General features: G+C 40.9%; 1 protein-coding gene across 1 annotated transcript in view; it reads right to left on the bottom strand.

The window, feature by feature from the left end:
• The window catches only part of PCNT (pericentrin), a 125,930-nt gene that overhangs the window by 96,129 nt on the left and 7,067 nt on the right, over nucleotides 1–22,734 (bottom strand). The window contains exons 2-7 of the mRNA XM_074145920.1: nucleotides 18,729–18,926; nucleotides 16,641–16,691; nucleotides 15,520–15,699; nucleotides 14,112–14,255; nucleotides 12,353–12,517; nucleotides 70–2,568 (exon numbers count right to left, since the gene is read on the bottom strand). Coding sequence (XP_074002021.1) covers nucleotides 70–2,568; nucleotides 12,353–12,517; nucleotides 14,112–14,255; nucleotides 15,520–15,699; nucleotides 16,641–16,691; nucleotides 18,729–18,926 — 3,237 coding nt within the window. The remainder of the gene's footprint in view (nucleotides 1–69; nucleotides 2,569–12,352; nucleotides 12,518–14,111; nucleotides 14,256–15,519; nucleotides 15,700–16,640; nucleotides 16,692–18,728; nucleotides 18,927–22,734) is intronic.

Genomic DNA, 22,734 nt, shown 5'->3' with positions numbered 1-22,734 from the left:
AAACATTTGCAATTACTACCTTAAGCGTTCTGAAATACAAAGGCTCCTGCCATTATCAGGGTTTCCTACCTCTTTCTTGTGTGTCAAACTCACTTTGGCTATTTTGGCAAGGTGTTGAGTCTCCATTTTACCAATTTCCTCTTTGTACTGTTTCACCATCTCAGATTGTGCATCCTGCGCAGCTTGTGCAGACTGAAAGGACTCCTGCAAGCGAGTCTCAAGCTCCAAACAAACCTTCTTCAAATGGTCTATTTCTTCAGTCAACTGGCTTTTTTTCTCACTGTATTCGATACTTTTGGCCTTTATTTCAGCATTAAGTTTATGAATTTCTAGGTTGTTGAAATTTAATCTGTCCTCATATCCCAGTCTCTCTCGCTCCTGTATATCTTTGAGGTTTTTCACTTCAGCATTCAGTTCATGTATGTTTTTCTCAAGATCCTCAATGATGCTAGCATTCTCTGCTAGTGCTTTTTCTGTCTTTATTAGATCCTCCTCCACCTCAGACAATCTTTCTCCTAAGGCTGTTTTTTCCTTCAATAAGAGTGCTAACTTTTGTTCTTTATTATAGATATCAGCTTTGAGCAACTCCTGTTCTTTTAGCAATGTCTCTTCAGATATGGTTTTCTGACCAAGCAGCTCTGTTATTGTCTGGTTTTTAGCCTTCTGAGCATCAAGCTCACTTTGCATTTGATCCCTTTGACTTCGCAAAGCAGCTAACTGACATCCAAAGAGAGACCGTACTTCACTTGTTACAGAATCAGAAGCTGTTTCCTGCTCTTGAACGTCTTTCACTAATTTCTCCCGAGTTTGCAGCTGCACTATCAACATTTCTCTTTCTTCCTGCAGGTCTTTTACCATTTCTTGCCAGGTAGAAGATTTTGATGCTTGTGTTAAAGGCTCTGCAGCACAGTAAGGCTGGCCTCCATCCTCCCCCTGCTGCTTTAGCAGAAACATTTTGTTTTCAAGTTCCTTCTCCTTCTCTGTTTTTTGAAGAACTTCATTTTCACCATAGATTTGTGCTTCACATTCCTCATCCAGTTCCACACGTGTGTGAGATAGCTCAGTCATTACTTTTTCCCATTTTCCAACAGCTTCTTGGGTCTCCAGATAAGATTTCTTCAAGGCTGATTCCTTCTCATTTAGCTCCTCAGTTAGCTTCACACATCTCTCTACTAAACAAGTTGTCTCATCATCCTTTATGTCATCATGGTCACTTAGTCTGTTTTGCTGCAGAAAGCTATCTGGCAAAAATGAAACAAAGGCCTCTGTTCCCACCTCAGTCTCTTCAAAAGTCTCTTGAGCCAAAGCACTAGGATGTGTTTCCTCACCAAGGCCAAAGTTTAATAGAGGAGGTATAAAATCTCTGCTGGGTTCTAGAAGCACACTACTGTCTAACCTGTATCTACTGTATCCACCTTCTTCAATGGCATAACCTTCAGAAGTGCTGGATGCATACGACTCTTCTGGTCTGTCCATGGAGAGGAGATATTTAGCCAATATGCCTTCATCACCACTGCAAAGGCCTAATTCTGACAAGTGTTCTTCAGACAGGTTTTCTCCTTCACTTCTTTCATTTTTCTCTGTGATCTTTGAATTCTTAATTTCTTCTAATTGATCCCTTGAGGAGTCTACTTCCAAGTCATGCTGGAACTCTAGTTCTTCATGAAGTAGCTCACCTTCACCTTCGAACTCGTGCAGTTTATTCCACATCTCCTCACACTCTGCTCTCTGCAACTGCAGTACCTCTGGTAAAATCTGTTTTTTCCTCAATTTCACTAGCTTTTTATTGGAGATAGTCTCTTCGTCATGCTTTTGCCTTGCATCTATACTTTTTTCAGCCTCATAAAGTTGCTTTTCATTTAATTCCTGTATGAAAGAATTCAGTTTCTGAATCTCTTCATTCAAGGACTGTTTTTCTTTTTTATATCGCTGGGCTTCCTTGACCTGCTCTTGTGTGTCAGAAAGTTGGGACTTAAGGCCATCAATTAAATCCTTGTATTTAGTCTCAATTTCAGACTTTTCTCTCTGGAAGTCTTCCTGTTGGTTTTCAAGTTTCTTTCTCAAATTTTCTTTATTAATTTCAGACTCGCGAAGACTATTATTTAAGTCAATTATTATGCCATTCAAGCTCTGAATGTGTTCTTCAGAATTCAGAGCACAGAGTTCTTTTTTTAACTGTTCAAGTTCATTCTTATATTTTAAAATAATTTCTTCTTCATATACCTGCTTGGCTTCTGCAATCTCTCTTCTGTTGCACTTCTCCAGCTCAGCCCTCAAGTTCTCCAACTGTCTGCAAATATCCTTCTCATGACTGATTTTCAGTTCTTCAATACGTTGCTGTTCTTTCTTTTTGGATAAAGCTATTTCAGTTTTCAATTGTTTTATTTCTGAGTCCTGGAGAGAAAGGGTACGTTGCAGTATAGTCAAGTTAAATCTTTCTGATGTCAGTAGACCTTGAAGTATTTTAATATGTTGTTCTTTTTCTTCTATGCTTTTGTATAACTGTTGCATTGTACCTTTCACATCCCCATCCACTTCGGCAAGCAGATTTTCTTTATTTTTGGTATTCTTAAAAAGAAAATATTACAGATGAAATACACCATTGAAATATGACATGTTTTAATTTCCTTAAGCCTCATGCTTTCAATTTGTCTTCAAAAATAATATTTACCTTTAAGTGCAGGGTGTATCATTGGCCTAGGCAACAAGATTTTTAAGGACATCCTTGAAAGTGGCAAATACTACTGAGACTCTCCAAACGTGATAACAAACATCAAATTGCCTAAGCAATAACAAATAGTACGCCACTGACTCCAGAGAGAAAGAAAATAGCAGCTGTCTCAAATTTCAGGTATTTTAATTTAAAAAAATAAATAAATATCATCAGAGCTACCGATATCTCTCCATCTCACATCCATTTGCACAGAGAAAACAGCTCCTGCAGGCAGGAGTAGGCCAACAAGACAGCCATGCCAAATTTTGACTCATCTGACTCACTTCGAAGTTTAAGGCTTCTAGCTATAGCATTGCTCGTTATGTGCTTAAAGGAAATCAGACCTTTTAAGCTGTTCTTTAATGTATGTTATTAATCACAATCCCTATAAACTTGTTCCTAAAGACAACTTTTTTCACGACCATGCCTCTATAGCAGAGTTATCACCAAATTTGAAATACATATTATAAAAAAAAAAGTACCTCTTCTGTGTTTTTAACTCAGTTTCTTTACTCATAGTGCTTGTTTCTGGAATGATTACATCAAAATGTTTCCACCAAAGCTCTTCACTTTGTTTTGTATGTGAAACTAACGTGATTACAGATACAGTTAACTTTTACTCTCATCTAGGTGTTTCAAGTTCACATACAACTGCATTGCTATGTGCTTACACAACATATCCAAGAACCTTCACCCCACTGCAAAGCTCTGTCAGTTACGTACCCACATGCCTCCGTTCTATAAACACCAGATGGACCTGCTTCTGATGGAAAGTTCTTAATTTTATATAACAGTTTAATAACAGAGTTAAAGATCAACCTTCTGCAACAGAAACTGATGGAGTAGTTTCAATAAATAAGCATATTTTAAAGAGCGAGAAAAGAATCACTCACACAGAATCACAGAATCACTCACACAGCATCACAGCATCACTCACAAACACAGAATCACAGCATCACTCACAAACACAGAATCACAACATCACAGAATCGCTACATCACAGAATCGCTACATCACAGAATCACATCACAGAATCACTACATCACAGAATCACTACATCACAGAATCACTCACAAACACAGAATCACATCACAGAATCAAATCACATCACTCACAAACACAGAATCACAACATCACAACATCACTCACAAACACAGAATCACAACATCACATCACTCACAATCACAACATCACTCACAATCACAACATCACTCACAATCACAACATCACTCACAAACACAGAATCACTCACAATCACATCACTCACAAACACAGAATCACAATCACAATCACTCACAATCACAGAATCACTCACAACCACAGAATCACTCACTATCACAGAATCACTCACTATCACAGAATCACAATCACAGAATCACAATCACAGAATCACAGAATCACTCACAATCACAGAAACAATCACAGAATCACAACCACAGAATCACAGAATCACTCACAATCACAGAATCACTCAGAATCGCTATCACAGAATCTCTATCACAGAATCGCTATCACAGAATCACTAAATCACAGTCACAGAATCACTAAATCACAATCACAGAATCACAATCACAGAATCACTCAATCACTCACAATCACAGAATCACTCACAGAATCACAGAATCACTAAATCACAATCACAGAATCACAGAATCACTCACAGAATCACAGAATCACTCACAATCACAGAATCACTCACAATCACAGAATCATAGAATCACTGTCACAGAATCACAGAACCACACTATCACAGAATCACAGAATCACTATCACAGAATCACAGAATCACTCAGAATCACAGAATCAGATTCACACAATCACAGAATCACTCACACAATCACAGAATCACTACCACAGAATCACAGAATCACTATCACAGAATCACTCACAATCACAGAATCACTATCACAGAATCACAGAATCACTCACAATCACAGAATGACTCACGATCACAGAATCACAGAATGACTCACAATCACAGAATCACAGAATCACTCACAATCACGGAATCACTCACAATCACAGAATCACTCACAATCACAGAATCACAGAATCACTGTCACAGAATCACTCACTGTCACAGAATCACTCACTATCACAGAATCACAATATCACTGTCACAGAATCACAGAATCACTCAATCACAGTCACAGAATCACAATCACAGAATCACACAGAATCACACAGAATCACTATCACTCAATCACTCACTATCACTCAATCACAGAATCACTCAATCACAGAATCACTCAATCACAGAATCACTCACAATCACAGAATCACAGAATCACTCACTTTCACAGAATCACAGAATCACTGTCACAGAATCACTCACTATCACAGAATCACAGTATCACTGTCACAGAATCACAGAATCACTATCACTATCACAGAATCACTCAATCACTATCACAGAATCACTATCTCAGAATCACAGAATCACTATCACTCAATCACTCACTATCACTCAAATCACAGAATCACTCAATCACTATCACAGAATCACTCACAATCACAGAATCACAATCACAGAATCACAATATCACTCTCAATCACACTATCACAATATCACACTATCACAATGTCACACTATCACACACTCACAATCACAGAATCACAATCACAGAACCACTCATAATCACACAATCACAATCACAGAACCACTCACAATCACAATCACAGAATCACTCACAATCACACAGAATCACACAATCACAATCTCAGAATCACTCAGAATCACAATCACAGAATCACTCACAATCACACAATCACTATCACAGAATCACTCACAATCACTATCACAGAATCCCATAATCACTATCACAGAATCACACAGAATCACTCAGAATCAGAATCACTCTCAATCACACACTCACACACTCACAGAATCACTCTCAATCACACACTCTCAATCACAGACACTCACAGACTCACTCACTCACATGGGGTTGGAAGGGACCTCTGGAGATCATCTAGTCCAACCCCCTGCCAAAGCAGGTCTGCCCAGAGCAGGTTGCACAGAAACTTGTCCAGGAGGGTGTGGGGGACTGCGGCGGGTCCGTGGAACCCTTGATTGTGGGAATGGAGTCAGGAGTTGACCTTGCAGAGATTAAAGTATATCCTTGAGAAAGAAGGGAGTAGAAAACATCCTGAGAAGTAAAACAACTTTTAGGTACCAGCTGGGGACTGACAAGATAAGGAGTAGTTTTGATGTTTTGCAAGAGACAACCAATGATATATTGTTATAACAATATGTAACCAATAGTAAAAGAACACATGTGTTAAGAAAGAATATATAAGAATATACGTGTGCTAATAAAGGTGGACTGTTACTGCTTGAACTTCTGAAGATTGCTGTCCGTGTCGTTTGTCCGTCTCAACAACAACGACATCTGGTGACCCCGACGTGATTCTGCATAGGAAAAAAAATGGCTGGAGATAGCCGTGGAGACGGAGCCCAGTATAGCTGAGAGCGGCGGGGAGAGCTGCTGATTGATCCGGATCGTGAATAAGACACCTGGAGAGGTGAGCTACTGGGAACATGGGAGGGAACTTGTCCAAAGAAGAGGGTATCATACTCTCTATGTGGCAGTTGCTTTTGAAACAGCGAGGCATGGACCTCCCCGAGTTGACTTTACGGAAAATGTTGCTCTGGGGCAAAAGACAAGGCATTGAAGTTACCACTGTCACAGCGTTTAGTGTATCACAATGGAAAGACTTGGGCGATAAATTGTTTGATGGTGCTACGAGAGGCTCCAAAGAAGCGACTGAACTACTAACAACGTGGCGTTTGCTACTAGAGACTTTAAAAGGGTTTAAAGAGCAGAGGGAGCAGGCGGAGACGGCGGGAAAAAATGAGTCGCCTGATCCTTTCAGGCCGGACTTAAAAGGAGGGACGGAGCCATCTGCGGTCCCAAAACCCCCGGTCCTAAAACCCCCTGTTACCAAGAAAGAAGACGGGGGGGGGGTGCTGATGGGGGGGGGGCTGCGGCTTTCCGAAGGAAAAAAGTATAAGTATGTGCTGCCCCGAGAACAGATAGAAGTGGCAAGAGACTCGCATAAACAAGTGGCAGATTGGGGATATGTGTGGGCGCAGGAGGGACTCCCTGTATCTAAGTCAGGAGAGTGTGTGCAACCCTCTGCTCCACCAGTGCCGATTGCGGAAGAGCAAGAGGTGCGGCCGTCGCTTAACCCCTTTTTGTATCCACCTCTGCCAGAGGATTCGGACATTAATGTTGATCAGGATGATCCTATGACAGGGCAAAATGAGCTTGAGGAGGTAGTCCCTGAGAATCCGGGTCCCCCTTTGCACACCCCTGCGCCAGTAAAACGTTCCGAGCAAGGGGGGGCAGAGTGTAGACCAAAATACCCTCGTACTTGGGATTTACCTCCAGCCTCGATTACGGTTAGACCGCGAAATCCTGTGCGATTCTGGAAGAAGGTCAAAGCTAAAGCTATGGAGTTGGGCGACTGGGATTTATCAGAGAATATATCCGTTCCCCTCACCACTGATGAACCTTCGAATGTTGAGGCTGCTGGGCCTGCAGCATTTCCCGTGGTGTATCATGACCCAGCTGCAGGGGAGCCTCATGAGCATGCTACTTATTCCTGGAAGGTGATTCAGGATTTACAAAAGGCCACCGCCCAGTATGGCCCCAACTCCCCTGCAGTAATGCAACTGATACGATTATTGTCAATGGAAGCTATGACCCCTTATGATATTACTCATATTGCTCAGATCATTTTTCAACCTGTGCAGCTTGCAGTGTTTCGAAATATTTGGCAGCAAAGGGCTGAGGCGCAGGCCGTAGCGAATCTGCAGTTTCCGCAGGGTGATCCTCGCTATGGCAATGGTGCTGATGTTTTAATGGGTGCTGGGCAATTCAATAACCCACAGCATCAAGCGCAGTGGCCCCCCTTGGTGCTTGAACAAGTAAAAAATATAGGCATCGAGGCAATAATTCGCACTGCAGAATTGGCAGAACCAAAACAAAAATATACCACCATTAAACAAGGCACTCGAGAGCCATTTCTCTCCTTTGTTGAAAAGTTACAAGCTGCTGTTGAACGTCAAGTGTTTGATGCGTGCCTCCATGAAATGTTAGTGAAACAACTGGCTCACGACAATGCTAATGCGGACTGTCAAAAAATAATTGAGGCATTACCAGGAGACCCAACCTTAGAGGCAATGATTACTGCTTGTGCCAAGGTTGGATCTGTGGAGCATAAAATGACTGCACTCGCTGCCGCAATGGCAGCCATGCGAGTACAGGGCCAAAAATGCTATGGCGGTGGTCAAACAGGTCATGTAAAAGCTGAATGCCCCAAGGAAAAAACGGGAGGAACTGGCTCGGGAAACGTCAATATGGTGGGAGACACAGCAGAAATGAATTGCTATAGGTGTGGAAGGGTTGGACATGTTGCTAAGCAATGTCACTCTAAATATCACCTTAATGGCCAACCACTGCAGCCGGGAAATGGCAAGAAGAGCGCGAAGGGGCACGTGCAGACACAAATGCCCCGTACGCAAACGCCCTACAATCCTGGCAACCCATTTCTAGGGTCAGTGCAGACGCAACCCTCTGTGACAAGCTATCAGGGAAAACCAGTGGATCAGCCGGGATGGATGTATCCACCGCCCACACAGTGACTATAATGACTCAAGGGGTGCACAAAGTGCCCTTAGATGCCTGGGGACCAATTGGTAGGGGACTGAGTGCTTTACTAATAGGAAGATCAAGTACCACCCTACAAGGACTCATGGTGCATGTTGGAGTTATTGACGCCGATTTTACAGGACAAATTTGTGCTATGGTATCAACAGCAACCCCACCGGTAACAATAGAAAAAGGAACACGCTTAGCTCAACTTGTGCCATTTATGAGTTGTGTCCCCAGGACTGAACAGGTTGTTCGCGGTGATGGCGGATTTGGATCAACAGGAAAACCACTTGTTTTCTGGACTCAGACAGTGTTGGAGAAACGACCGCAAATGATCTGTATAATTGGATTCGACCCTACGTGGGGATTCCTTCTTCTAAATTGCAACCGTTATTTGAACTACTGCAAGGAGACACAGATATTTCTGCCCCACGCACCTTGACGGTAGGTGCACAAAAATCAATTGCAGACATTGAGCGAGCAATTAGTAGCAAACATGTATGGAGAATTGAACTGACAGTGCCTGTCCAGGCAATCATTTTGATTGATCAGTTGGTACCCTTTGCCATGATTGCACAATGGCATGAGAAGCGGGATGATTCTCTACATGTTTTGGGAATGGGTTTTCTTGCCAAATAAAACAAAAAAGACAGCCCCTGGCCTTTTTGAGCTGGTGGCTCAAGTAATAATAAAAATCAGGACACGCTGTATGGAATTAATGGCGAGAGACCCAAAAAAAATTGTACTCCCAGTGCAGAGTGATTATTTTGAATGGTGCATGGCCAACAGCTCTGCTTTACAAGCAGCCATGATGAACTATACAGGGCAAATAAGTTATCATTTGCCCTCACATCCATTGGTCAAACTAGGAAGTCAGGTGAGATTTGGTCAGAAACAATTGAGTCAATTGGATGCAGTAGAGGGACCCACGGTGTTTACGGATGGATCAGGGAAAACCGGAAAAGCGGCCATCATTTGGAAAGACGGACCACAATGGCGGCATAAAATTGAACATCAAGAAGGCTCACCACAAGTGGTTGAACTTAGGGCGATGGCCATGGTGTTTCAAAACTTCCCTGGCCCAGTAAACATCATAACGGATTCTGCTTATGTGGCTGGACTGGTACAACGATTGGATAAAGCTGTGTTAGGGCATGTGTCTAATGAAATGCTGTTTGGGGTTCTGAAGCTATTATGGTTAGAAATTCAGAAACGTCACTATGAATATTATGTCATGCATATTAAAAGTCACACTACGTTACCGGGTTTTATAGTGGAAGGAAATGCAAAAGCAGATGCTTTGGTGTCCGCAGTGGCATTAGGACCTGTTCCCGATATTAAACAACAGGCAATAGCTTCACATCGCTTTTACCATCAGGGCTATCGGGCCCTGAAACGCCAATTTCATATTTCCAATTCTGAGGCGCGTGCTATTGATGGCCCTGACAATCAGGACATGCAGCAACATGTCCGTATTTACTATGGCACCAACCCTCATGGCCTCCGTGCCTTGCAGATCTGGCAGACCGATGTTACGCACGTACCCGAATTTGGGCGTTTGAAATATGTGCATGTCTCTGTAGATACTTTTTCATCAGCTCTTGTTGCCACTGCTCATACTGGGGAATCTGCACGTGATGTCATCCACCATTGGCAACGTGCATTTTCCATTTTAGGCGTTCCCCAACAAGTTAAGACAGACAATGGCCCAGCTTACGTGTCTCAGAAAGTCGCATTATTTTTGCAGCTTTGGGGGATATCCCATGTTACTGGAATTCCCCATTCTCCCACAGGACAAAGCATTGTAGAACGAGCCCACGGTACACTCAAGCACTTCCTCCAAAAACAAAAAGGGGGAATGCTGGGTGAACCACCTGATGCACGATTGGCTAAAGCTACGTATGTTTTAAATTTTTTACAGGTTTCTGATGATTCTCTGACCCCAACACCACCCATCCTTCGCCATTTCAATTCCCTGGTAACTCAGGAGGGGGTGGGTCCAGGGGCAAAGGTTTTAGTGCGGGATCTACATACGGGTCAATGGATGGGTCCGTATGATCTATTAACCTGGGGAAGAGGTTATGCTTGTGTTTCCACAGATCATGGGCCGCAATGGATGCCTGCACGGAATGTGAAGCCTGTGTTATCTTCCTCATGATGTGTGCCGTAGTCAACGCATTTTGGATGCCAACGCAGACAAGGACCAACGTATGGATCACTCTAGCCAACATGACTGGCCAAGATTCCATATATCTGGCCACTACATCACCAGAGAATCCATTTACTATGTGCCTCGTTGGTGTTCCAGTGGACAAGTGGCCGGTACCGCATGAAGCACGGGCAACTTTTCAGAACGAGTCGTTGGTTAATACATGGGACGCATGGGTGCCTTATTTGCCTAAAGTGCCTTTGGAACCTCAAGAGCTTGAACTTTTGGGATCTATAAAAATGGACTATTGTCTGTATTTCAATTATACAGGAAAGAATCAATCCCTGGCATGGGTGGTAAATTCAAGTATGTCAATTTACAGAAATTCAAGTGTATGGTGTAACTTTACCTCCCCAAATATTTCTCGATCCTCAAATGTCCCTTTGGCTCTACCCCCGGGGATATTCCTGATATGTGGAGATCGAGCCTGGGGAGCCATACCTTCTCACATAAAAGGAGGACCATGCAGTTTCGGACGCTTAACATTGTTAACTCCTAATACGTCCATGATTTACCAACATCGCTATTATAAAAAAGCTAAGAGGAGCCTCCATGCTTACAATGAAGACTGTGATGACCAAGTCACTTTTTGGAATAAGGGTGAAATATGGGCAACCTCCATGTTTGTATCAGGAGCAGCTGCTGCCAAAGCGTTAAGTACCTTGAATAAGTTAGGATGCTGGCTAGCAAAGCAAACGAATGCAACCTCTGCGGCATTAAGCAATTTACTATTAGATGTAGACTCAGTTAGGCATGCTACATTACAAAATAGAGCGGCGATAGATTTTTTGTTATTAGCTCAAGGACATGGATGCGAGGATATTGATGGAATATGTTGCATGAACTTGTCAGATCACTCTGAATCAATTCATAAAAGCATACAGTTGTTAAAGGAACGAGTACAAAAGCTGCAAGTTGACAATGGATGGGATTGGTTGAACAGATTGTTTAGTGGATAGGGACTGTTGTCAGTAGTAAGAACAGGATTAGTTATTTTACTGATTGTTGTAGTTGTGCTATTAATGTTGCCATGTGTGTCATCTCCTTGCTGCAAAGGGCCCTGCAGCGGACGATGAGGGCGATATTTTTGGCACAAATACAAAAAGGGGGAATTGTGGGGGACTGCGGCGGGTCCGTGGAACCCTTGATTGTGGGAATGGAGTCAGGAGTTGACCTTGCAGAGATTAAAGTATATCCTTGAGAAAGAAGGGAGTAGAAAACATCCTGAGAAGTAAAACAACTTTTAGGTACCAGCTGGGGACTGACAAGATAAGGAGTAGTTTTGATGTTTTGCAAGAGACAACCAATGATATATTGTTATAACAATATGTAACCAATAGTAAAAGAACACATGTGTTAAGAAAGAATATATAAGAATATACGTGTGCTAATAAAGGTGGACTGTTACTGCTTGAACTTCTGAAGATTGCTGTCAGTGTCGTTTGTCCATCTCAACAACAACGGCAGGCGGGTTTTGAATGTCTCCAGAGAAGGAGACTCCATCACCATTTCACACGCAAAAAAAAAAATATTTTAAATTGTGATCAGCTATTTTGGCTTAGCTGAATATCCCTACCTTCAGAAGAATAGATTTTTATTTTCATACTAAAGTGTTATTTCAGTCCTGAGGCATGAATGTTACTTTAAGCACAAATTAAATGTTCATTACAGGCTCTTCCTCCAGAAAGTACCACCTTGGCTTGCACAATCACAACAAAAACCTAACTACCTAGAACTCATAATTATAAAGGCACTTTGAATGGTTTTTACCTTTAGAGAAGGCTCAAGCTGTACTTCTAGGTCATGTGCTTTCTGACACAGCATCTCCAAACGTGCATTTTGCTCTCTGAGACGGTTCTGAAACACGGACATCCGCCACTGGGCTTCTAATACTTTGTTTTTCCCAGAGCTTTTATTCCTCAGCGTCTCATTAACCTGGACACATAAAGGTACTCACAGTCAGAAGAAAGTTTATATCAGAATAACTCATACATTAGCCTTACTGTACACATAAAATATTCATTTACTACAGGTTTAGCCCATGTTGTTCATTCTTAATGAATAAGAAACTCGCTAAGAAGTCACACAATGCTTGTCATGCTTTAGATGCTATTACTTAAAGATATAAACGTTAGATAATTCATCTGTATGAAGCCTCCAAAACAAAGCAGGACTTCCAACAGACTGGACATACTGGTAAGAGCACAATGAACAAAACCAGTCTTCTCTACAAAGGGTTTACAACTCAATACTAAAGGTTTTTCTTTTCGCTCCATCTCCCTCCAAATAAAAAGAAAACATTTGCCCCTACCGGGGGTAAAATAAAACGTTTTATTAATTTTTAAAACCTTTTTCTAAAGACTTTGCTAAAAACAAGATGATAATATTTAAGACAGTATCAGTACTTTCATCTGTTATCAAAGTTGACATGTTTCCAACAAACAACTCGCATCATATTACTAGCCTTATTTAGAATATGCCCGAAGTGCTAGAGGCTTTATCATTTTATTTCAATGGCTTAATCCCAACAATCATCTGTGGAGTACTTTTCACTATTATCATATATTTTGTTAGTAGCAATCAGAATTGTACATAGAAAGCAGTGGTTTTTTTTCTTTTCCAAAATTTCATTTAGCACAGGATTTATTTTCCAGGGCACAAACAACTCCTTCAGGATAATCCCTGGGCTTCAGTAAATCACAGGTTTTAATTTTTTTTTAAACCCCCTTCCTATCCAGACATTTAAGACATGTAATCCCTCCTAGTTTAATTCTTATCTTGCAAGCCTGAAATGGTAAGTAAATGTAAATATTACTCTTTTGCATATACTACAAGGCTCCCAAGATAACAAACACACAGGTGTTTAGAGAGAATAGCCACCAGAACACTGAGTATCACCAAAAAAGAATAAAGTTTTTTTTTTTTAAAAAAAAAAGTAAAGTAGATGAAAGGTTGTAGTATCTCTCATTACCCAGGGGTTAGATCCATGATCAACTTGTTGCACTTAAACAGGTTCCTGTGTGTCATAGGAACTGTATCAACCTTCTTCAGGTTATTTTAAATCTCTTTCTTTGCGCCAAGTCATACTACCTCAACATAGCAACTTTCTGTATAACAGCTGAGCTGTTACACTTGCCCACGCATACACAGAGAGCTTTCTTTGGCAAAGGCAACACTAACTGATCACATGTAAGCCCATATCATTAGTGATGGCTGTGTATAGATCCAAACCACTAACAGCATGGGGTAAAATTCCCTAGAAGGGGCTATACTGATGGACAAAGAAGTGTAATGACCTCCCAAACATTACACGAGCAAGTAAGCAGAAAATATAAGGATGTCTCCAGAACTTCTCCCTAGCAACTGGAGAAAGCTCTGCCCCACCCTCAAATCATTTTCACTGCTGCATTGCAAACTGAACTATGAAGAGCTATGATAAGCTCAATATGCTTTTACATTCATATTCCAAACATGTTCTTACTCTCTTTATAAGGAAACAAAAAATGGATAGGAAAAAGGAAACGAAAACCTGATGTAACTGGAGTTGTAAATCATGGACCTGAGCAACTACATGTGAAGCCGCCTCCTGTAGGTCATCCTGATCCTGTTTTGCTTGTTGAAGGCAGCTTGTTAGTTTCCTGATGACTTCATTCTGCTCTTGAACAGTAGCTTCCTACAAGAAACGCACTTTTAAAATTAAAATATTCTTAACATATAACAGTAAGTTATCTTAAAGCAAAACTGTTGAGTCTATAGTTACACTTAAGTTTTAACAAACTTGTACCAAAGGACCAGAAATGTTTGTATTCAAACATGATGGCAGGGGTGATGAAAGAGGAACCTGCCACAGATCTCAAAAGAGATTACAAAGCCAATCAAAAGAGACTTTAAAAAAAAAAAAAATGACAGAATACCAGTAATGAAATATTTTTACTTAAAAAAATGTTATAACTCTTATTGATGTAAAAGCAATCAAGTTTTCTACAGGATATAATGAATATTTAATACCCCCTAAATTGTCTCCTATCTGTCAGTTCTTCTTTTCAGCCATGTGAGGGAAAGCTAGTGAGATGGGAAACATTAAGCCTATTTTATGTTAATCACATCAACCTTTTCAATTTATTTCTCACCAACAGGAAATGTCTTTGTTTCCCAGTCTTAAAAGGAGAAAAACCAACATGTAAAGGGGGAAGTAACTATTCTTCAGAAGCACCTGATAATTTACTTTTACATAGAAATGCTAGAGAAAGAGAATTCAAAATATTTTTTTAATATTTTGGGAGAGGGGAAAGTACATGTCAGTTTAATAAAGTTTAACTTATCCTGCTTAACCATTTGCCCATACAAAGAAACCCATCCCCAAATCAAAAAGCCACAAGTATTTACAAATATTCAAAAAGCCTCTGGGGGTGATGGTGGCAGTGGTGTCTGCCATCCTGTGTGAATTTTTGAAAAGCTGGCCTAGCTGCATCTACAAAGTGGTTTTCGGGCATATTCACAGAAGTATTGACATTTCAGTAAGTACTTCTTTTTCAACAGTTTGAACAATACTTCAGGGTGGGGTAGGGTGTCCACCATCTTTCAGCATGACCTTGATATATAATATATATATTTATTTAAAGTCTGTATTTATAAAAATATAAGCTTTTACATTGAGCCTCTACCTCAACATATGATTAACTATACTTTCATCAGCAGAAGAAATCAACTATGCATTTCATAAAAGCTCTCTAAAAAAAGAAGCTTTTCAAATTTAATTTCACTCTCACTTGATTCAAGCAATATGAAGTCCTGGAGATTGGTAAATGGAAAACGTAAGTACTGATTTACACCGCACATATTAGTACTTTTCAACAAAAAACTACTTATTTTGAGTTTTGTCTCCTAAATATTTTTCGGATTACAATAGTATTATCCCCCAATTCCATGAAACATACCTGACTTTGCATAGAGTCACTTTGTTGGGTAAGTTGTTCCTGTAGCTCGTCCATCTGTGTGGTGAGCCTTTCAGCTTCTTCCTGCTTCTCCAGAAGTCTGTTCTCTAACTCAGCTATTCTCATCTGACACATCTTAACATCAAGCTCACTATATTCTGCAGCAGGATTTATCGAAGCTTTCTTCATAGAAAAAACCCAAAAATATATTTACTCACCAAAACAATATACCACATCTTTTTTGTGATTACTCTGACTATAAATTCAAGTTTAAATTTGGGGTATATTCTAGTTTAAAAGTAATTCAACATTGGGACTTAGTATTTAATAGAAGCATTATATACAAAGTACTTAATTCTTAAAAATTTCAAATAAAAAAATTTCATAGATAATGTATTTTTATATAATACTTTAAGATGCAAAAGTGAATTAGGGAGAAGAGTCTTGCGATTCTACAGCACCAAACTGGGGCAATGTGCCATTTTCACACATGTTGGGATTTAAAATACATTCCAACTTACAAGTGGGCAGAGGGAGAATACTACAAAAATTATATAAAGCTTTTACACACATCTGTGCTGACTGGAAAACAGTCCATCCATAAGAAAAATAATAATATAAACTTCTTTACTTAACATTAAATTCAAGTGTAAGCAGCTATTGCAAATAAATATTCAACGTACTCTGAGTTTCTGTGGCCTTTAAAAGCAAAACAAAAAAAACCTACAAAGACAGAAGCTGCTCCAGTCAATCCTGTGGTGTCTTCGGGGCAATACTGTTACCATCTCCTCTGTGAGAATTGTATCTTGTATTTTAAATACTTTATTTTTTCTAAAGTATGAAACAAAGATTGAGCCTACTTTTCAATTAAAAGCATCATTTAAATTACTCTGGACAAGGTCCACTATTTCACTAAAACCAATTCTCTTAACAACCAATTTCACAGCCAGTACATGTATGTACACGTAAGTACCTGGTTTAGACTGTAAAACAGTGAAATCACATAACTTATCGCATTTGATAACAATGCTCAATAACTATATCATTTTAGTAACCAATTATGATACTTTTCTTTCACATATATATCAGCACCTGTTACTAAAGATACATTCCTTCACACTTACTTCAGCCGCATGATCATTCAGCGCATCCCAGTTGGAAAAGTCAGCACAGCCCTGGCAAGAAAACAAATAAAACAAACACTAAATCATAGCCATTTTAAAGATACATAAGGAAAAGCTGAATTATTTTGGAAACATCTTAAGCACATGAGCAAGAAATGTCCACATTGTGAGACAGCATACCAGTGAGAGAGAGAGAGAGAGAGAGAGAGAGAGACTGACTTTAATGCTAAACTCAGCTGGTCATCCATGGTCAAACGAATGAAATAAATGGAAGAAAAATTATCATGAAAGCTTGCTCAAAAATTTAGGGCTAAGTCTCACCATTGAGATTCAATGTTCCGTCTTCTGCTTTTGTGACTTGCAAATACAGTTGAACACTCTTTAATCCACTACTAAGTATTAGTAACTAACTGACTGGAGATTATGTGACAAACATGCTAAAATAATTCAGGTAATTACGAAAGCAGTACTATTTTCTGACGCATATACTTAATATACCTTGATATCTTGAAAAATATTTACCTCTCACTAAATTCACAAGACAAAGATGACTGTAGCACTATTTAGAAAAGGAAGCCCATAACCCTCCCTGTATTTTGAATCTGCATGAAGTAGTTTCCAATGACTACTGGCACACTCTCCACATAAGCTAGAAAGCAATTCCATTTGCTTTACAAACCAGCTATTTTAACAGAAGCTGTTTAGAAGCAGTAAGTGATTTTTGTTTGTTTTTTAATTTAAGTTCACATGAATGTATTAAGTATTAATACTTAACAATATTAATTACGCTGTAGTGTATGCTGTTAATATTAATATATTAATTATTAATATATTAATAAGTACTAATACTTAACAATGTAACTTAACTACCAACAATGCTATGGCCGAGTGACAAAACACTGTATGCTTCTTTCTTAGTGCAGACAGCTTGGCATGTAGCTTCATAAAAGCCTTTGCAATGCTAACATTATGTTTACAATGTCCTGAAAGCACTACCCTCACAACAGAAAGCAGGATAACACATGCAAATTATACGCTCCATTATTTCAGGCTTGTAAATACACTAGTTTGATCCTACTGTTGTATGTTTTGAAAACACATGAACACCTGGAGAGATGCTTTTTATGCAGAGGGCGCTGCCTCCCCAAAACTCACAAGTCTTTGCATAGACAACATGCTGAAATGCGCTGGGAAACTATTTTCTAAAACTCCCAGAACCAAGACAGATACAGTTTTTTGTAGCCAGAGAGTTGTGCTGTAGCTTGAGGCTTGTGAAAGCTTTAGTCAACTACTTCTGAAGCAAGTTGTTCTATGTTTTGCCTGCTTTTATTACCAGACAGAAAGAAAGAGAAAGTGTCACATGACTGTCTAATCCACAGCTGATATAAAAATGAAAGTCTTGCTTGGGACCTAAAGCAAGAAAGCAACTGCTTAATTCAGGCAGGCCAGTACATGGTCTGTTTCTATGTTTATTGACATGACTACAGGGCTACTTCTAGACGATCACCAGTACAAATACACTGAAATATAACAGGCACAAGCAGAGTAATATTTTAAACAAATTTGTCAGAGAATGTAATATCTATGCTGGCTTTACAATGGCTACTAAGAGCATGCTGGAACAAATTATATTTTTTTCAGAAAACATGAAGCACATTTGAGCCAGCAAAGTGATACAAAACCAAACTAATGCTGTGCATTATAAGGTCCTGATAGTTTTGCTCATCTGCTACGCCTCTCAGTCTGGACTTGGCATCTCTTGGAGTCACAGCCACATAACCAGAAGTCTGCCCAAAAAGAAGTTCATGGCAGTGAAAGGTGAAAGATCTCAGTTGGCTAACAGTAGACAGCTCCTTGACAATACCAGCTGTCCAGTCCATATAATGGAGATTTTTTTTTTTTCCAGTTATTTACATGACTTAGTAAGAGAGTTAATTACTACAAGTGAAAATACATCACTTCACTTACTTTTCAATGGCAGCTAGTTCACACTGCCAGAGACCTAATACCCAATTAAGTAAAACAACCACCTTGAATACTTGTTATCTGCAGATGGAGTGAAGTGAAACAAGAAATACTAAGATTTACCTCTGTCTCTGTGGTTTTCTCTAGTAGGCTGGTGTCTTCAGCTTTACTCTCTATACCCTTACCAACATCTTGGGCCGCTAGTGCATACTCTTCCTTCGGAACGTCATGTGTGTGGACAGACGAGCCCTTCCTCTTCGCCGTCTTTTTCTGCGACTGCGTGATGTCACTTTTTGTTTTTCGTTGTCTGAAGTAAGCAAACTGTGCAGAAAGGATTGAAAGAGGTAGAGAGAGAGGTAAGTGAGAAAAAGGTAGCAAGACCACAAGATTAACACACCCATGGGTGATGATCCTATCTTGATAAAATATATACATCTGCAGAAAAACTGCTTTATCCTCCTATTTTCTGCACATTCAAAACATACTGGAAAACTGCAATTAAGCAAGAAATCTCACACCAGTACTAAAGACTCATTTCAATACAAGAATCAAATTTTACTCGGTGTAATTTTGTGTGTCAATGACAATCCAGAATCACAGCAAGAGAGATTACTAAAGGAACAAGTTGTTAATATACTAGAATCATTAGGAAAAAAAAATAACATTGAGAAGTCTTTCTGGAAGACCAGCAAAAACAATAACTCCCCAAAAATTTATCTAAACATATCTTTGTCAGAATAAGATTTAAGATTAAAATTAACAAAATTGAATCCTCATGCTCGTTTTCTGCCACCCCCTTAAGAGACTACAGCAAAACTTCCTAGCCAGAAAGCAGCCTACAATACATAAATAGAAAATCAATTAAGCCAGGTTATTTTAATTTCTTCTGTTGAAGAATCAGATGCTCTACTTTATCAGACTATAACAGCTCTATGAAGCACCAGGGACTTGTAAAGAATGTCACTGACAGAATTTATTACCCAAGTTTCCTTAGCACCTTAAACAGCTTAAAAAGGATTATCGTATTTTCAACTCTAGTATTGTGTTTAGGCAGCATTTCCAGGTAACATCTCCCTTGCAGCATAAATCCAGACATCCTTCTCATAAGGAATAAGCCTTCTCCAAGGTTACAACCATAAGCTATCAAGTTTACTGTTAATATATCCTTGTGATGAGATAAAATAGATAGTCAAATGACAACATAACTGCCAAGTTTTACCTGCAATATACACAAAAATCCATTGCTTGAGAGCTTGGTTTTCCTGTAAAACAGCCACCTGAACAAAAATCGTGTCCATGTCTTTTCATTTAATTTGTGAAACGGATTTAGTTCAGTCCTTTCTCCTTACACCCATGCCATTATAGCAACTTCTACCTGACAGCTTAGCTACTCAACAGATATATGGTTACACACCCGCTACACTGAGCAGCCTGTTTAAAAGGTCTATTTACAGAAATACATCAGGTTCTTATCAGCACTTATGATGTTTATGTAAAAATAGCTTATTTTTAAGATTAAATCCTGTATTTCCATCATTATTAATACTGAATGCAGATTAAACAACAATTGCTAGGTGCCGTGTTCAAAATAAGCAAAATGAACACACAAAATAAAGCTGTAGGTAGACTCAAATACTATTCTCTGAAATCAGGTTTAACTCTAGCACTTAGTGATATCAATATATATCAAAAATAGCTATTGCACTAATTAATCTGATAACATGGGGAAAAGGAACAGAATAAAGAATCACAGAATCTTCATGGTTGGAAGGGACCTTCGAGATCGAGTCCAACCACAAAAAAACCCCCACACAACACAAAAAACAACTGAAAAACCCCACAAAACACACACACCACCCCAGCCACAAACAGACGCAAACCAACAATCTCGGGCACTAGAGCATGCCCTGAAGTGCCATGCCTACAAGTTTCTTAAATCCCTCCAGGGATGGCGACTCCACCACCTCCCTGGGCAGGCTGTGCCAGTGCCTGACCACCCTCTCAGTAAAGTAGTGCTTCCTAATATCTCATCTAAACCTCCCCTGCCGCAACTTCAGACCATTTCCTCTGGTCCTGTCATTATTCCCTTGGGAGAAGAGGCCAACACCCACCTCTGTACAACCTCCTTTCAGGGAGTTGTAGAGGGCAATGAGGTCTCCCCTCAGCCTCCTCTTCTCCAAACTAAACATGCCCAGTTCCCTCAGCCTCTCCTCGTATGAGTTGTTCTCTAGACCCCCCCACCAGCTTGGTGGCTCTCCTCTGGACACGGTCCAGCAGCTCCGTGTCCTTCCTGTAGTGAGGGGCCCAGAACTGGACACAGCACTCAAGGTGAGGCCTCACCAGTGCCCAGTACAGAGGCACCATCACTTCCCTACTGCTGGCCACACTGTTCCTGATACAGGCCAGGATGCTGTTGGCCTTCTTGGCCACCTGGGCACACTGCTGGCTCATGTTCAGCCGGCTGTCCACCAACACCCCCAGGTCCTTTTCTGCTGGGCAGCTTTCCAGCCGCTCTTCCCCAAGCCTGTAGCGTTGCCTGGGGTTGTTGTGACCAAAATGCAGGACCTGGCACTTGGCCTTATTAAACCTCATCCCATTGGCCTTGGGCCATTGAGCCAACCTGTCCAGATCCCTCTGTAGAGTCTTCCGACCCTCAAGCAGATCAACACTCCCACCTAGTTTGGTGTCATCTGCAAACTTGCTCAGGGTGCACTCAGTCCCCTTATCTTGATCATCAGTAAAGACATTAAACAAGACTGGCCCCAAAACTGAGCCCTGAGGGACACCACTGGTGACCAGCCGCCAACTGGATTTCACCCCATCAATTACAACTCCCTGGGCACGGCCATCCAGCCAGTTTTTTACTCAGTGAAGAGTACACTTGTCTATGCCATGATTCGCCAGCTTCTCCAGGAGAACGCTGTGGGGGACGGTGTCAAAGGCCTTACCTTTGTAAGGTCCAGGTAGACAACGTCCACAGCCTTCCCCGCATCGAGAAGGCGGGTCATGTGGTCATAGAAAGAGATCAAGTTGGTTAAGCAGGACCTTCCTCTCATAAACCCATGCTGGCTGGCCCTGATCCCTCGGCTGCCCTGCACTTGCCATGAGAGCTCACTCAAGGTGATCCTCTCCATGATCTTTCCCGGTACCGAGGTCAGGCTGACAGGCCTATAGTTTCCCGGATCCTCCTTCCGGCCCTTCTTGTAGATGGGCGTCACACTAGCCACCCTCCAGTCATCTGGTACCTCTCCTGTTGACCAGGATTGTTGATGATAATGGAGAGAGGCTTGGTGAGCTCTCCCGCCAGCTCCCTGAGTACCCTTGGGTGAATTCCATCCGGCCCCATAGACTTATGCGTGTCCAGGTGCATAAGCAAATCCTTAACTACTTCCTCCTGGACTATGGGGGGGTTGTTCTGCTCTCCATCCTTATCTTCCAGCCCAGGAGGCCGAACACCCAAGGGGGTAGCTGGTCCAACTATTGAAGACGGAGGCAAAGAAGGCATTCAGTATCTCAGCCTTCTCCTCGTCCTTGGTCGCAATGTTTCCCCCCTCATCCAGGAAGGGATGGAGATTCTCCCTGACTCTCTTTTTGTTGACGTATTTACAAAAGCTTTTTTTGTTGTCCCTTATATTAATGGCCAGGTTGAGTTCCAGCTGGGCTTTTGCCTTCCTAATTTTTTCTCTGTATAACCTAACAAGATCTCTGTACTCCTCCTGAGTTGCCTGTCCCTTCATCCAAAGGTGGTAAACCCTTCTTTTTTCCCCTAAGTCCCATCCAAAGCTCTTTGTTCATCCAGGCTGGCCATTTTCCCCGCCCTTTAATGTTGCGCCTCATGGGGACAGCCTGCTCCTGGGCCTTTCGGATTTCCTTCTTGAAGAGCGTCCAGCCTTCCTGGACCCCTTTGCCCCGCAGGATTATCTCCCAAGGGACCCTCCCAACCAGGGTTCTGAACAGGCTAAAGTGCGCCCTCCGGAAGGCCAAGGTGGAGGTTTTGCTCACCCCCTTCCTTACCTCACTAAGAATTGAAAACTTGACCATTTGATGATCGCCAAGACCAAGATGGCCTCCGACCTCCACATCTCCCACTAGTCCTTCTTTGTTTGTGAACAGTAGGTCTAGCGAGGCA

Source organism: Numenius arquata, chromosome 3 (assembly GCF_964106895.1).
Source record: "Numenius arquata chromosome 3, bNumArq3.hap1.1, whole genome shotgun sequence".
Classification (NCBI taxonomy): Eukaryota; Metazoa; Chordata; class Aves; order Charadriiformes; family Scolopacidae; genus Numenius; species Numenius arquata.
The sequence above is the reverse complement of the archived record's forward strand: the minus strand, read 5'-3'. Positions and strand labels throughout refer to the sequence as shown.